The 16,368-nt window shown below is 40.8% G+C and overlaps 1 protein-coding gene across 2 annotated transcripts in view; it reads left to right on the forward strand.

Annotated features, from left to right (window-relative positions):
- Positions 1 to 10,472, forward strand: part of dscamb (Down syndrome cell adhesion molecule b) — a 131,275-nt gene extending 120,803 nt beyond the window's left edge. For both annotated transcript variants that reach the window (XM_023299561.3, XM_023299562.3), the window contains exons 31-33: positions 693 to 893; positions 1,327 to 1,629; positions 9,081 to 10,472. In XM_023299561.3, coding sequence (XP_023155329.1) covers positions 693 to 893; positions 1,327 to 1,629; positions 9,081 to 9,619 — 1,043 coding nt within the window. In that variant the 3' untranslated portion in view covers positions 9,620 to 10,472. The remainder of the gene's footprint in view (positions 1 to 692; positions 894 to 1,326; positions 1,630 to 9,080) is intronic.
- The last annotated feature ends 5,896 nt before the right edge of the window (positions 10,473 to 16,368 follow it).

A 16,368-nucleotide genomic window follows, 5' to 3' on the forward strand; every position in this document is an offset into this window, starting at 1 on the left:
CCCTTCTTGAATTGCAGCAACAATCTGTGTAGTTTGGGTCTCCGATGTTCTACATCTAAACAGCAGTTTGAATGTTTGCAGTTTCAGCTTTTATGACTGTGCGAATGATCCAAAAACAATTTCACTGTTATTACTGTTTTGCAACTGAAGGTGGGAAAATTGCTAGAGTGGCCCGTTGAAGATTAGACCCCAGCTGTTGGAGGCAAATGTGTCCCTGTGGACCTGAAATTCTTCATTTGTTTCTGTGCAATGATCAAAGTTTTTATTTTATTTTGTTCTGGTATTGACAAAGAAGTTTGGAATTGAAAAACTTTCTTGGAGACTAATGTAATTATCTGTTTAATAAAATGTGGAAAGACACATTTGAAAGGAGGCAGTTTATACTGTTGCACTCCAGATACACATCTTCTATCAGTAAACAGTAATTTAAAGTGTATCTAATGGACAAAGGATTTAACGTTTTATTTAAGTGCCAGTATCTTTTGATTTTTAGATTGTTCAGTGTCTAATCAAAGTATTTACCCTAAATATCTCAGTTTTGCAAATGTACAAATTTGTCAGTAGATAACTGCAGTTGAATCCATTTAAACAGAGAAATAGTTACTGTGGTGTCAAAGGACTTAAACAGAAAGATGGAGTTTCTGCTACGACATCTGTTCGTTAACAGTTTTTGCCCCCTAAATTCTTCGTAGATCCCACTGCCAGACGCACTGCCAAAGCTGGTCCTGCCGCAGCACGGAGCCGCTACGCCAGCCAGTGGACTCTGAACCGGCCACACCCCACCAGCTCCTCACACACCCTGACCACTGACTGGAGACTCCCCACGCCACGAGCTACCGGATCTGTGGACAAAGAGAGTGACAGCTACAGTGTCAGCCCCTCACAGGATACAGGTAGAGTTTGGTGTAGCTCTCCAGGACCAGCATGGACTCAACCTTTTTTTATAATTAAACTTCTAAAGTTGAGGAATGTGACAGAAATCATGTGGTTTTGTGAGAATGTCAAGCGTGAAGGTGTTTTCCATGGCTCTCATGTTGACTTCTCTGCAATCCAAAACATTTTGGCTGTGTTTTTATTCATTTCAAAGTGAAATTTTGGGGCGTATTCTCAGCTGAGGCTTCCAGGGTATGAATCCAACTCAAACCAATGACGTTTACCTTCATTTCTCTCAATCCTTTATCTATCTTTACTGTACAGTACTCGTTAAAACTTAAACACCCCAGAAAGCATGTAAAAACCTACAAAAATACAACAAAAGTCTAGTATTCCATGCTACGGTATACTTTACAATGACAATACATGTGTTTCTAAATGTGTAATCATCAGATCGTGCACGGAGCAGCATGGTATCGACAGAGAGTGCATCCTCCACCTACGAGGAGCTGGCCCGGGCCTACGAGCATGCCAAGATGGAGGAGCAGCTTCGTCATGCCAAGTTCACCATCACCGAGTGCTTCATCTCGGACACCTCATCCGAACAGATGACTGCAGGGACCAACGACTACACCGACAGCCTGACCTCCAGCACACCGTCTGAGTCGGGCATCTGCCGCTTTACCGCTTCACCGCCCAAACCTCAGGATGTCAGCAGGGTCATGAACATGGCCGTGCCCAAGGCGCACAGACCTGGTGAGGATGTGAAGTTTTCCACACCAACAATACACACAGCTTATTTGTCTTTCTATTTTACCTGCAGGAACTGAACACGCAGCTCCCACTTTTTCCATTAAAGCTGTATAACTCAAACCATAAACTAGCTTTTACAGTTAAAGATTCCTTCAGAGTAGGTAAAACAGCAGTTTCAGAGCATTTGTGTAATAATGTGACGCATTCTGAGTGAGCCAGAAAATGAGGGCAGGGTATAACTACAAGAAAAGTATTTAGTTGCTTTAGATTCAGTTGGATCGCTCAAACAAGAGCATAGTTTAATGGATACACAGCTGCAGAGGTCTGTTAGTCTTTACCTGCACTTTTCTTACTCGTGTTGTTAGATCAAGAAACAGAGGAACAAAAACAAGTAAATTATCTTTAGAAATAGTTGAAAAGAGGGTTATTGCGATCCAAACGTACAATTTTTGCTATTTATTACCCTGCCACTGTAACTACTGACACCCAAAACATAACAGTTAGGTGTAATTTTGTATGATTGGGTCCACTCAGCTAAATCACATTTACTTAGACTAATTTATGTGTAACATTTTAGAAAAAAGAAGAAAGGAAAGATTCAAATGAAACAAAAACAAACTTCAGTGCATTTAGCAGCTAACAAAAGATCTGAACAAGTAAATCAGAGACATAGTAATAGAACTTAGAAAATTGAATTTTCATTCACTGTCTTTAAAAACTCTAATATTCCAAACAGTCTCTGAGACTAACCTTTTACTTTCTCATCTGTCACATATTTTATGTTTACAAGTTATATTAATTTGGCTAATTTTTTTTAGCTGCATTTGTCATGAGATTGTAAGAAATTAGATGATATTAGTTAGCGAACAGTTCTCTGTGGAAGCTTCTCAGTTAACTTTTTATCATCTATTTTAATCCAACTTTGATCAGTTTTCTATCCTGGGGTGGATCCCATTAGTCTTCACACTGCTGCTACATAAGGTATAGTCTCATTAAACCATTGCACAATACTTGAGAGGGGTTTCTTTTTTTTTCTAGGCCCTCTGTGGGAGAAGCTCCTTATAGACCCTTAGCACAATAACTAAGCCCATCACATATCATGAACAAGGCCCTGGAGATGCTACTTTTTCTGCAGCACCCCAGGGATTCTCTTGTTAGAGGCCAGAAAACTTTTTCGCTAGTATTGGTTTGTAAATTAGATGGAGATTCTCGAAAGTGTTTCATCATATCTGCAGTTTGAGGAAACCTGCTTTGCTCTGCTGTGCTCTCTTCTGTCAGGTTTTAGCGTCTTACCTTACATGACCCTCTGTTCCTCCCGGGAACTTTGCGGATCAATTACAAGGTCTGGCAGAACATGCTGACGGCTGCTGACCACACACAGGAGCACAGACGACGTTCAAAAAGACAGACACCCTTCTCCCTGACACATGTACACAGCTCTTCCATCATCGCTGCTGCTGTCATGTTACAGTGCATCTGGGGTCACTGATAATTAGCAATGTTGGAGGTGTCCTGTTCGAGGACCAGAAATGTAGGTCTGTGTGTGCACACAAGGGTGAAGCGTCCCAGACTTGTTGGTTTGACCAGACAAGACTTGAGGCCATCGGATCTGCTTCTTAAGTTTCAGGCCTCATTATGCTTTGAACGTTTGTGCATAGGACAGCAGACTCATATCACCAGTTTACCAGGGAGAGAGGGCAACTAAAGGCTATCTGTCTACCTAATCTGGAGCCATTGTCACTCAGTACAAAACAGCACTTTACCACCACATTGGAGACCTTTTAGTGTAATGCCAGACTCTTAGGCTTTCAGGCTGGTGTGGCAGCACCGAGTGCTAAGACCCTGGTGTCACTTACACTGGGTGTCTAGTGTAGGCATAAGCGTCCAGCTGTGGTGCCTCTACAGTTTCCCGGGAGGTTGTCAGCTATCTGTAATGAGCTGTGTTTGAACATTGGACAAAAGACACAATTTTCAGGAGGTTTAAGCAAGAAAATCTGTATATTTCTTACACTGTCATGGAGTCAGACCTTGATGTTTAATATGTATTTTATTAGAGAATTGACATTTTCAGCTTTTTCAAAGGAGAGAGCAAAAGCCAGGAAGCTGTGGAGCGTTACTTCACATATGCAGGCATCAAAAAACTGGTGCTTTTTGGATTCATGAACATATCACATATCACTATCAGATATTCATAAGTCTACACAGAAAACAATCATGTAGAAAATCACCCAGTTTAATATGTAAAACTATATATGCCTGTCCTTCTTTATGCCCCTACTTCCTGCAAAGAAGAAAGAGACGAAGAGGGAGTGTGAGGGGATTCATTAGAGGTGGAAAGGAAATGAAGAATACCCAATGGTCATGCATGATAAACAGAACCATGGATGAAGATAGGACTCACTCAAAGCAGTTGTTAGGGAGGCCATAGAGATATCTGGGAGGGGAGGAAGAAGGAAGTGCTACCAAGAGCAACATTTTGTTTTTTTAAGCTAAAGGCCACAATGGATCCAGGCCTGAATGAGGAACTAGATTATGTTCCATGTCCATAAATATGTTCCTTGTGGTGGGATCACCCCCCTAAAATCATTACCTCACACCTCCTGGTATGTGTGGCCGTTTGTGAATATCTAATTGTTCACTGGGATTTCCAGTCATAGAAACATGGACAGCTTGTTAGAATTCACCTAGTCATAGACGCACCTGTGACAATTAGCTCTTAATATCTGGCAGCTAACTCCAGTCTTATATATGTCTGTGTTTTCTGATGCCACGATGCAGAGTGGGAGTTGCCCACAGTCCCATTTAGAAAATGCCTTCTAGCTTTTTGCAAAGCAGTGTTATTTTATTTGTCCGGTATTTTTTGATCATCGCTTATTGATCACAAAGCAAAACACAAGTTAAAACTCTCTCTGCTCTTGATCAGCGTTTCAGTTGAGTCAAAATCATAAGAATGGAAAGCATACAATAAACACACTTGCCACAACTCTAATTATTAGAAAGTATTCAGATACAATGAAGGACTGTTGGATTTACAGTATTATTTTAATCAAAAGATCTTAAATCTTCATATACTGCTGTTAAACCTTCTTACTTCTGCATATGAAACTGCTGACTCTTCTGTTAAGGAATCCAACCGCAGTAACAAAATGACCAAAAGAATCGGGAAACAAAAACTTTGTACCCATTGGTCTAATATTAAGCACCCTTAAGCACAGGGATTTAGTCCTAATTATGAAGTTTGTTTTGATGAAATTAATTTGTGCAGGAGTATTGTCACATGGAAATGTGACTACAATGCTCTTTCTCCCCCATTCTGTCTCTCAATCCTTCTGTAGCTCTTCAGAAACAAAAAGTAGCTTGCTAGGCCTATGTTACTTCATGCACATGCAGGACTTGTGGCTCTGATGTCTGGTAAAACATGACATTTATACTTAGCTCCTCTTTGATCAGCTGTGATCCAGATTGTACCTAATTTTTTAATTGATTTCTATTTTCATTTATTTATTTATTTATTTCTTCCTTTATTATAGTCCACAGTGGAGAGAGAGAGACCGGAAATGTGGGGAGAAGCGTGGGGGAAAGACATGCAGTAAATGGGTCGGGCTAGAACCCATGACCGCTGGGACTATAGCCCCTGTTTATGGGGCGCCCGATTGTACCTAGTTTTGACATCCCTTTAGACAAAACCCTATGCAAAATGAACACATGTAAGTGGTAAAGGACCTTTTCCAAACTGTTGCAACGGAGTCCAATACTTTGTGTTCTATAGCATTAAGAGTTATGTTAACGTTAAGAGAAACGGTGCAAAATGCATTGAAGCAGTTAAAGTAAACACAAGATGTTGTGCTTTTATAGCCACAGGGTCTTCAAAAAGAATAGAATAGAATATTCTTTATTGTCATTATACAATGTACAACGAGATTGCAGAGCTTCTCCTTTACAGTGCAAAGAAATCTTAAAGTAGTGCAAAAAACAGTCTATTTACATATATACAGTATAAATAACAGAGATAAATAACGGAGTGAATATATATATAAACTCATGGCATTCCTGTAAGAGGTTTTATCCAGCACCAAAAAAAGAATTGAGATTGTTTATTAATTCTGGTTTCTTTGCTCAAGCATGATAGATGCTGTACAAGTGGTCAGAAATGCCATAAAATGCACATATTTCTGTCAAATAAGGCATCACAGACTTATTGCCTTTACTATACGTGGACAAATCAAAGTGTCGTGCATTGAAACCCCCTGAAGGCTCGAGATATGTCGAAAACTTTCTGAACTTGTTGTTTTTATGCTTTTAGGTGCTGACCACTGCTGAGTCTTTATGCTAAGCTAAGCTAACTCTGACTTCTCATTGTGGCCTTATATTCAGTGGACATAAATGGGAGTCAAACTCTTTCAAAGAGAGTCAATTTCCCAAAATATCTCTCCACACTTGTAAAGTGTATTACAATGTTGAAACTCAGGCCTGGTGTGGAGGCCGGTTTGCCTGTCAATGAGTGAATGACCCAGTTTCAACCCTGTGTTTGTCTCCTTTACATCTGAGTGGCATGACCTGACCTCACCTGTTCATCGCAAAGGTCAGAGGCAGAAATACAGCTTCTCCTTTCATGTAACCAAGCTTAGCTGTTACGAGAGTAGCAGTTTATTTCTTCTTCTTCAGTGCTTGCAGAGCAGTCATCCTATGATAGGCCTGTAAATGTGTTGCATGTGGGTGTGTGAATGACGCACACAATATAGAAGTACAGGGCAAAGAATATTAACACATCAACCTTCACAGAAGACTGAACTGATGATGCAACAGACACTTGTGCAGACTAATGGTTTGGCAGTTACTGTTGTATTGTGGTTACACATTACATTACTGTACAATCTGCAATTTACTGGCTGATGAATTTTCAAACTACATTTCTAATGAGCTCCCACAGAAACACTTAAATCTATATTTAATTCAATTAACACTCCTAGCCATTCATCATCTTCGCTGGCACTAATAGGGCTTATTATAAAACACAATAAATTATTCATTCTCCCTGTGAACCTAGAAATCCATTCTCCAAGGTCACATGTTGAGCTGAATCTGCAGAGGCGACCTCCTCTGTGCTCGCATTAGCTCTGAGCGGCTGGCGAGGAGTGTGTACGTGCACGTAGCGTATGTACTTACATTTGTGCACGTGCGGGCTGTGAGACATGTGAGACATAACACGTGTTGAGAAGCGATTTTAGCGATGAATCGTACACCTGTAAAACACCGTAATTACCGATCTCTGGTCCTCTGAAAAATGAATGCTTCATTACTAACGAAACAATGCAGATGTTCCTCAGCTCGTCAAGTATAGAATCTCACCGCAGACCACAAGATCTGGCAACCCAACACCGTTTTGTGATGGGCTAATTTGCTCTGTTAAATATATAATCCGTTCAGAAGAAGGGATACAATAGCAGTAAACTCACTGAACCGACAGGGTCTCTACCTCTCATCCAGCACCTCAGAGAATTACTTAACATTTGAGGAGACAGCATTTAATCACGGTTTAAAGATGTTAAATCCGACCTGGTTTATCTTGCTACAGGCCATGACAGGCTATTCTGTTTATTGCAGTACAAAATAGGCTTTCAGCACAAAGAGAGAAGTGAGATTTGACAAGTGCAAGCAGGAATTAAAGTTGTATATGTTGCTTGGATGCGGAGGCATCGTTCATCATTCAGCTTCATTCCAGTAAGAAAAGATAACTGTAATCATTGCATCAGCTCCGGGTGATAACGGCAAAGATAACATTGTGATTTTCATTTTCCTATTACATTATGTTTCTGCATATTTTTCCTGATAGCAACTATTAAATTAAATAGATTCACACTTGGAGAAGATTGGTATTACATTAAAATAATGGTTATGTGAATCATAATCCCGGTGGGCCCCGGGGTGGGCAAAAGTAACAGTGTGACTGTGTGAGAGAAATATGGATTTTCAGGAGTCTGTGCATTTACTTTAAATTGAAGGGAAGGAATGTTATTGTTGAAGTCTGCGGAGGCAAGTTAGGAATTACCAGGTGAGAACATTCAGTTTACACGCAGTGGGATCTCAGAACTGCTGCATTGACCCAATCCCAATCTTTAGCCTCACGGACACGACAGACGCCTCCCTAGTAGGTGCATGAGGGTTTAGTGCTTCCCCACTGTCTAATCAGCAAGTGCACGGGGGCTCTCATGTGGACTTTGGATGCTATTGTCCACCTTTTCTGTGAGCCTGCAGATTTTTCCTGAGGACCTGCCCATAGTTCATAGCAAAACTGGAGATGTATCAGTGTGATGTTACAAACTAAGCATGCATAGTGCAGGGAAAAGTATTATTTTTTAATTCTCAGTAGAGTTGTTTGTACTTTATCACCCCTATTTGATTTTCAGATATTCATGGTTTGTCTTACTTTTGGTAGCCTACTAAAATCTACAAACACTGCAACATCACAAAAAAGGTGTAAAGACCTAAGCAGGTATTCAGACTATTAAGTAAAGTCTGTCTTCAAGTTCACTTTTTTAATGATGGAAATGTGCTGTTTCTGTAACAATGGTGTGCTCCAACCCTCCTTTTTTCTTTTTTTTTTAGCAGTTTTGAGCTCTCCCAAAACCATACACACTCAAGCACGTGAGGGTTTAGTGTTTAGGTCTAAGGATGGAGATTGGAAGTCTCCTCAGCGTTGGCATTGAAGCAGGCTGATCCCAAACTGATAGTCAGATCATGTTTGGGTATCTCTCACAGTCAGAATGTAAGCTTATGTGACGGCAATAACTACCATCTTATCTTCTACAAATGGGGCATGCACAAGAAAGCAATGTCTGAGATTTCAATTTCCTTATTTCTAAGCAGCTGACAATAAATTCAAGCTGCACAAATCAATATCTATATGTCAATAATGAATCAAATGAATATGCCTAATATTAAAGGTGATGCTCAGCGATGAACCCGCACAAAAATTATTACCCCACGCTATTCCCCACAGCGCTACAAAGCATTTTAATGTCTTTCACCTCATTGCCTTGGTTCATGGCTGTTGTGTTCAGTCTCACTGCTCTCATCCTTTACTCCAAATGCAGAAACTAGCTCATTGTTTGTAAAAGAAACTTGAAAAGACTCACATTATTCTCAGCCGATTGTTTCATCTAGCAGTCAAGCAGAGTTCGGAAATATCTGGAAAACATACCAGACTTGAGTGTTTAGCAGCTAAACTGGCAGATATTTCTGTCTGGAGCTGGTGGAGTTTGTGTAAATGTGCAGCTGTTTGCCTTCATGTTAGCTACATCACCATGTGACCCAAAATCAAGGAAGTCAATGGGGGTTTTGAGTATTTTCATTACTGTCCAACAGGCCAAAACGTCAGTGTGTACAGAGACTTACTGTGATTTAACTACATCTAAGTTTCTGTTCCTGTTTCTCTCCTTTGTGTCGTCTCCCAGGAGGAGAGTTGGTCCACTTGCCGCCTTACCTTCGTATGGACTTCCTGTTGAACCGTGGCGTGCCTCTGCCAGCCCGAGGTGGAGGGGTCAGCAGCAGTAGTGGCAGCAGCAGCAGTGGAGGAGGAGGAGGAGGTGGTGGAGGATCTGGAGGAGGTGCTGGAGCGAGTGGAGGTGCCGCTGGTGCTACAGGGGAAACAAGAGGAGCAGGAGGTGGAGGAGCCATGGGCCAGACCTGCCTGGAGCCCCAGAGGAGCCGCACCCTGAAGAGGCCACCTCCCATGGAGCCCACCCCAATGGAAGTGCCCTCACCCAGGGAGGTGCAGCAGTGGCAGCCAGGAACTGCCTCCACCCTCCCCCACAGAGATGTCCGGGAGAGGGGAGAGGCCCGGGGTGAGGTCCGAGGAGAGGTCCCCTCCTCAGGAGATCTAGCCCAAGCACAGGCTGCCAAGCTCAGCACCTCCCAGGAGTCACTGCTGGACTCCAGAGGACACCTGAAACAGAGCAACAACCCCTATGCCAAGTCTTACACTCTGGTATAACACTGGGACACACCGGACTGCTTCAGACAACAGGACTACTGCAGACACACTGGAGGAGGAAGGACAAGAGACGGACGACAGGCACAGGATGGCCAGTTTTCCACAACAGAAATTGTTGTATATAGAGCCTTTTCTGACATGCGTCTGAAGTGGATGCTTTTCTTTGAGTCTGTCTTTCTTTCTTTCTTTCACTCTTTTCTTTCTTTCCTCTCTCGCTCTTCTCTGTTGCTTTCACACTTTTCATTCTCACACCTCGCTCCTCTTCTGATGAATTTTCTCTCACAGTTTTTATTTTCTACTTGAGTATTCTTTTATTCTAAAGTGACAAAATATGAGGATTGCCAAAATGATTTATTTAAAATTTGAGAAAGAGAAAAAATACTATTGAATTTATATCAAGGACAATTATAGTCATTATTATTATTACTATTATTATTATATAAAAACAGAAAATATCTAAAAAACAAGTCGGGAAAGGGAGGAGGACTCTGGAGCACTCTGCAGGAGAACGTTGCTTTCTTAATTTATTTTTATTTTATTGTCGCAGTGTGATGAAATCTGTGATTGGGAAACCAAGGGGGTTTTTAGCACTAAGAAGAGCCAATGGAGGAGGAGAATGATGCTGGACACGACCGCCAATGCTGACCAATCGTAATGTTTTTCAACCTTTCTGACGACTGCATGGCGACTGATCAAATGACAATTAATAGGCTGGAAATCCAAAAAAAAAAAAGAGAATTTTTGTCACACTATGAAATTATACAATGTGAATATATATAAAGAGATCACTTTTATTTGTGGATATTACGGGGAAAATGATTTGGTTAATAAAGTCCTTAGTCATGTTTGCACACATCTGAGTTTGATTTATACTGTTCGACATCAACATCCCTCTCTTTTCTTGTCTGTCTCTTTCCCCGCTATTATTTCTGTTCTTTTATCCTGTATTCTTACATTCCTCTTATACTTTACAACAAGATCCATCATTTAATTAAAAACACTAGCTATGGTGTCCAAAAGGGAAATGATAATTACCTTTAATTATTTTCACCAGGAATCACGCTGAACATTGCAATCTAATTAAATGAAAATTATATATTTTTTAAGCACCTCATTTTAAACGAACAAGTTTGTGGTTCCTGAAGTTTTTGATTTGTGTCCCCTGAAAACAAATCTGTATCTTTTCCCCCATTTATATGCAAACTGTTTCCCTTCTCAGACTGTTGAATTTGAGGAAAAAACTTTTATAGATAAAAACTATCCCGTATTTCATTAGAATTGAGAATCGAAACAGAAACTATCATATTTTATAGTCCTTTATATTGTATTCTGTCTTGCCAGTCATGTTGTGATCCCTCTGGATTTTGTTGTTGCCCCTTCATTTGGGAACCTCGATACATTTTGACAATTGAAACATTTTGTTTTTGTGGAAGTACTTTAAGTTTCCTTCGAGCTCGTCATCGCTTTTCACTTTCACTGCTCTCCCCTCCTCTTCCCTAACCTCAGTACCTTAATTCACTTTTTTGTGTCTGTATTCTCCACGCTGAATGGTTGGCTTGAGGAATATCTACACAAAGGTTGTGTGAATACAATGTCACATATTTGAATTAGAAGCCAGATGTTTCCTGGTATGACCTGTTACATCCTGTTGGCCCTCTTGGCTGGAGGTTTTCTGGTCAAAGGATCCATCTGTTGCAGTCCAGCACATTTAAAACCTAAAACCATCCCCAAACTAAATTTAGCAGAACAGAAAAGGTGATTGATCAAACATATCAAGTGTCATACTGAGTCATTTGCGCCATTAGACCTCAAATCTGATGCCAGTGGATGGACTGGAAAGGGTCACTCAACTGATTGCAGCTGTCAGTTTATCATTAACAAGAAGTAAACAGTCTCCAAAGTTTCCGTCAAACTGATGATACCTGCTAATTTACAACAGAAAACCCCATTTGAAACCGGTATAAAAAATGAATGACATTATAAGAAGTGTGGCATTGATTTTGACTATTAAGTTTACAAGTCCTGTGTATATATATATATATATATATATACTATATATATATACTATATACTATATATAATATATATATATATATATATATATATATATATATATATATATATATATATATAGTATATATAGTATATAGTATATATATATATATATATAGTATATATAGTATATATATATATAGTATATATATATATAATATATATACTATTAAGTTTACAAGTCCTGTATATAAGTGCAGAACTAAGTCTTTGAAGTACTCCTAACTAGAGAGTACTCGCTACTTAGAGAGCTGTTTACACATACTTTACATTTCCCATTATAATTTTGCTTGGAATGCTCTATTCAGAACAATTTTAACAACAGCATTCATTTATAAAAAGTCAGATTTAAAGCCTATTTTAAAGTAACAAAAAGGTGCCCTGAACAAAAATGGATCCAACAATAATCCTTTAAGATGACCTGTTTGAAGGGATTATTTTGAAGGCTTTATTTATTTTTTTAATTTTCACAATGTCAAATGACTGGCAGTAAGAACTATTTTCTTATCAACATTCCACACAAACTGAGCTTCAGCATGCAAATTCGCAGAGAAATAAGAAAACAAACATGCCATGTTTACTGAGGATTTGTGTAGAAGCTGTTTTCATGCATAAAATAATTGGAAAAAGGCAATTCTCTCTTGGCTGTGTCCACACACCAGCAGGAAGCAGGTAACCAGGAAGAGCAAACTTGGCACAAACAAGAGCAAACATGCATTAGGCATTAGAACATTTATATTGATGCTGTGTCACGGTTTTGATCAACAGATGGCACTGTGCAGTCACTGAATCGAGTCCGTTTGCTGCTAAGAAGTAGGGAGCATGTGGATTTCGAGGAGGTGGAAAGGGATGGTTCAGCACCAGAACTATTTGCTACAACCTGGAGAGCAACATCAAGGGCAACCCGGCAGTCTATTCCAGCGTGTGTCTGCCATTTGCAGGAGCATGCCACCCTGAACACGGTGAATTATTCATGCCAGAGCTGACGGTGGGACCTAGATCAGGTTTACACTGTCACGCTGATCCCCACAGCACCAGAGAATGTGGATGAGACAGCAGATTCTGGGAAAAGATTGCATGCACACAGATGCACATCAATATAAACACAATATAAGTCTAACTATAAGTGTTTCTGTTGCTTGGCAGAAATGAAGACAACAACCGTTCTTCTGCTTTGAATGCTGTATACACATGCATGCAGGGCAACAAAAATCTTCTGTTGCATTCGCACAAATTAGCTGTCAGCCCACTGCTGATCCACCAGGAAAACTTTCTATAAATGATTCCAAGAAAATGGTGACACGAGAAGTAAGATTTAGAGCAGGTGAATGACAATAATTGCAGTTTCTTTTTAAATCTGTGGACTCCCCTCAGTGGTGTGTGGTGGTGTAATGAAGATAGACGGCCCACCTGCACGCTGAGAATAATTTGACTGCTCACTTGCCCTCATGCATTAAGACGAGGCAGGATGGGAGTGAGAGTGTGACTTGCCTCCTGGCTGCAGGCCATCATCACACCTCCCACCGGCTCAGCCACACAGAGAACCTCTGAGATCAGGAACAGGAAGAGGAGGTTTCAAAGCTGTAACTATGGTACAATGGTTTCCTGCTTTTCTTTAATATGGTTTTCTTTCTTTTGCAGTTTTTAGATGTACACCAACCCTGTCAAATGACCTCAATTTTTTAAAATTATTTTCTAACTTTATTTACACAATGCTGTATACAAAATGGTACAATAGCAATTAACAACAGCAACAAACAACAGGTGGAACCAGTGTTGGCAACTTGGCGACATTCTCGCTAAATCTGGGGACTTTCCAAAGCCTCCTGGCGAATTTTTTTGTCAAAAGCCACTAGCGACTTTTTCTGGTTTTGGAGACTCTGGCATCAGTGGCGATTCCCCCCCGCCGTGATCTGACTGGCCACCCCGTGTGCCCCCCCAAATTTTTCGTTGGAAATTTACATTACTGAAACTCTGATTTCCGACGCTCCTGAACGCAACTTCGTTGTCCGACTGCAACTGAATGCACCAATGACGTTAGTTTGATCTTTTGATTGTATTTCGTTTGGATTTGAAGAAGCTTTGAAGACGTCTGTGTAGTTTCTCATTCATCCAGGTCATGGTTATCCAAGGTTGTTTAAATCAATCCAAATGGACTTTAAGAAAGTTCCTTGAAGACATTTCACCTCTCATCCAAGAGGCTTCTTCAGTTCTGGTGGTGGTTGATGTTGCCTCAGCTTATAACCTCTGTGAGGTGTGGTCAGTGTTATTCACATTCCGACGACCATTGCCAAGGCCCATCTGGCTCCTCAACGATGGTCGTTGGGAGCCAGGGAGACGTTTCCTGATGCTGGAGGAGAAGACGAGCAGCTTTGGACCTTTGCGGTAAGAAGACTATGGCCGTTTCTCAGTACGTAACTGTCCATACTTGCTTTCTCACATACTCGTGAAACGTCATCATCGAGACTGCATCGGACCATAAACTGTATAGAAAGAAAAAAAAAAGGTCGTCCAAAAATCATCAAAGTATAGCATGTCACTCTAAAAACGTCGTAGTATAGCATGTTGCCAAAAAAACATCATAGTATAGCATGTCGCTCAAAAAACGTCATAGCATGTCGCTCTAAAAACGTCATAGTATAACATCCATCCATCCATCCATCCATCCATCCATCTACTACCGCTGGTCCGGGTCGGGTCGCGGGGGCAGCAGCTTTAGGAGGGAAGCCCAGACCTCCCTCTCCCCGGCCACATCATCTAGCTCCACCGGGGGGACCCCAAGGCGTTCCCAGGCCAGCTGGGAGACATAGTCTCCCCAGCGTGTCCTGGGTCTTCCCCGGGGTCTCCTCCCGGTGGGACGTGCCCTAAACACCTCACCGGGGAGGCGTCCGGGGGGCATCCTAATTAGATGCCCGAGCCACCTCATCTGGCTCCTCTCTACGCGGAGGAGCAGCGGCTCTACTCTGAGATCCTCCCGGATGGCCGAGCTTCTCTCATAGTATAACATGTCGCTCTAAAAACGTCATAGTACAGCATGTCGCTCTAAAAATGTCATAGTATAGCATGTCACCAAAAAAAGTCATAGTATAGCGTGTCGCTCTAAAAATGTCATAGTATAGCATGTTGCTCAAAAAACGTCATAGTATAGCATGCCGTCCTAAAAACGTCATAGTATAGCATGTTGCTCAAAAAACGTCATAGTATAGCATGCCGTCCTAAAAACGTCATAGTATAGCATGTCATCCAAAAACGTCATAGTTTAGCATGTCGCTCTAAAAACATCATAGTATAGCATGTCGCTCTGAAATTGTCATAGTATAGCCTTTGGTCCAAAAAACGTCATAGTATAGCATGTCGTCCAAAAAATGTCATAGTATAGCCTTTAGTCCACAAAACGTTATGTCCCGGCTGTCTGACGTAGGTGAGGAGCAACACAAAAACAGTCCAAATGCTGGTTTCCAGAGGGTTAGACGAGTATTTATTTGAAAGAGTAAGTTTACAACAACACAACATGTGAGGGGGTTAAAAGCAAATGGGTGTTAGTAAAATAAAAATAAATAAACAGAACTAAAAGTGAACTTCACGTTGACATTGATGGGCATTCCAACAAGGAACAATGTAAAAGATAATCAATCCGAAAAAAAACTCTTCCTGTTCACCTCTTAAAACCCAAAAACACACTGCAGTAGCACCCTAAACTAAAACTACCTTATGGGTTCCCTGTTTTCCTTTCTGAACAATTCAAAGGTCCCTCTCTATCTCCCCACACATCCACCAACCACTGGAACACATCTCCAAAGTTCTGCTGGGCCAGCTCAGCTTCCCCTCAGAAGAAGTGCAACCACCTGCCAGATGAAGGAGCCTTTTGAGAGGCAGCTGGCATCGTGATTGGACTGTACTTTGGTCTGTTCCAATCCAGCTTCAGCTCCAGAGATGGCAGGCGGGACGAGTCAACGGAGGCCGGATGGACGAAGGCATGCAGCTGAGTACAATCCAGAAAACAGAGGAGGAGTGCAAACAGAGTAGCATGGTATGTCTCTTAGAAAACATCATAGTATAGCCTTTGGTATGAAAAAACGCCATCATATACATCATTTATTGTACAAATAACAAGTCAAAGGAAAGAGACATACATTGTAGAATTGTAGTAATTGTGGGCTAACTGATTTACTGATTATCAGTATTTTATTTTTACCGATTTACGGTAATAAATACATTTTAAAATGACACTACTTTGGCTCTGAACCTTTATCTACCTGTGGTCGCTCTGTCTTCTGGAGTGATTTGATTGGTTATACGTCACGAATAAAACTCCTTTAACTTAACATCTCTAAGCAAAACAAAAACGTGTCAACAAAGTTTTCTGTTAGAGTTTGTGTTCTTGTAAGTTTAACTCCAAGATTTTAAATACTTTCATTTACTGCAAATGAATATCTACTCCACACGTCTCACTAATAATCATTATCAGCCTTAAAAACCCACAAAACACCCCTCTATACTCGACCACACTTAGTACAGTCCGGTTCCCCCTTCTATAAATCTGCTTGGAATCATCCACTTCCTGTTTGTCAAAGTGGCCTTCTACCTGGACAGGTTTTGTTGGAGCTCATGCAACAAACATTTTGGGTAACTGCACTTTAATATGGATGGATGACACTGAATTAGAGTCTGTTTTAATGAGACTGAGTTAAGATGTG

This window comes from Amphiprion ocellaris, chromosome 7 (genome assembly GCF_022539595.1).
Source record: "Amphiprion ocellaris isolate individual 3 ecotype Okinawa chromosome 7, ASM2253959v1, whole genome shotgun sequence".
NCBI classification, from domain to species: Eukaryota; Metazoa; Chordata; class Actinopteri; family Pomacentridae; genus Amphiprion; species Amphiprion ocellaris.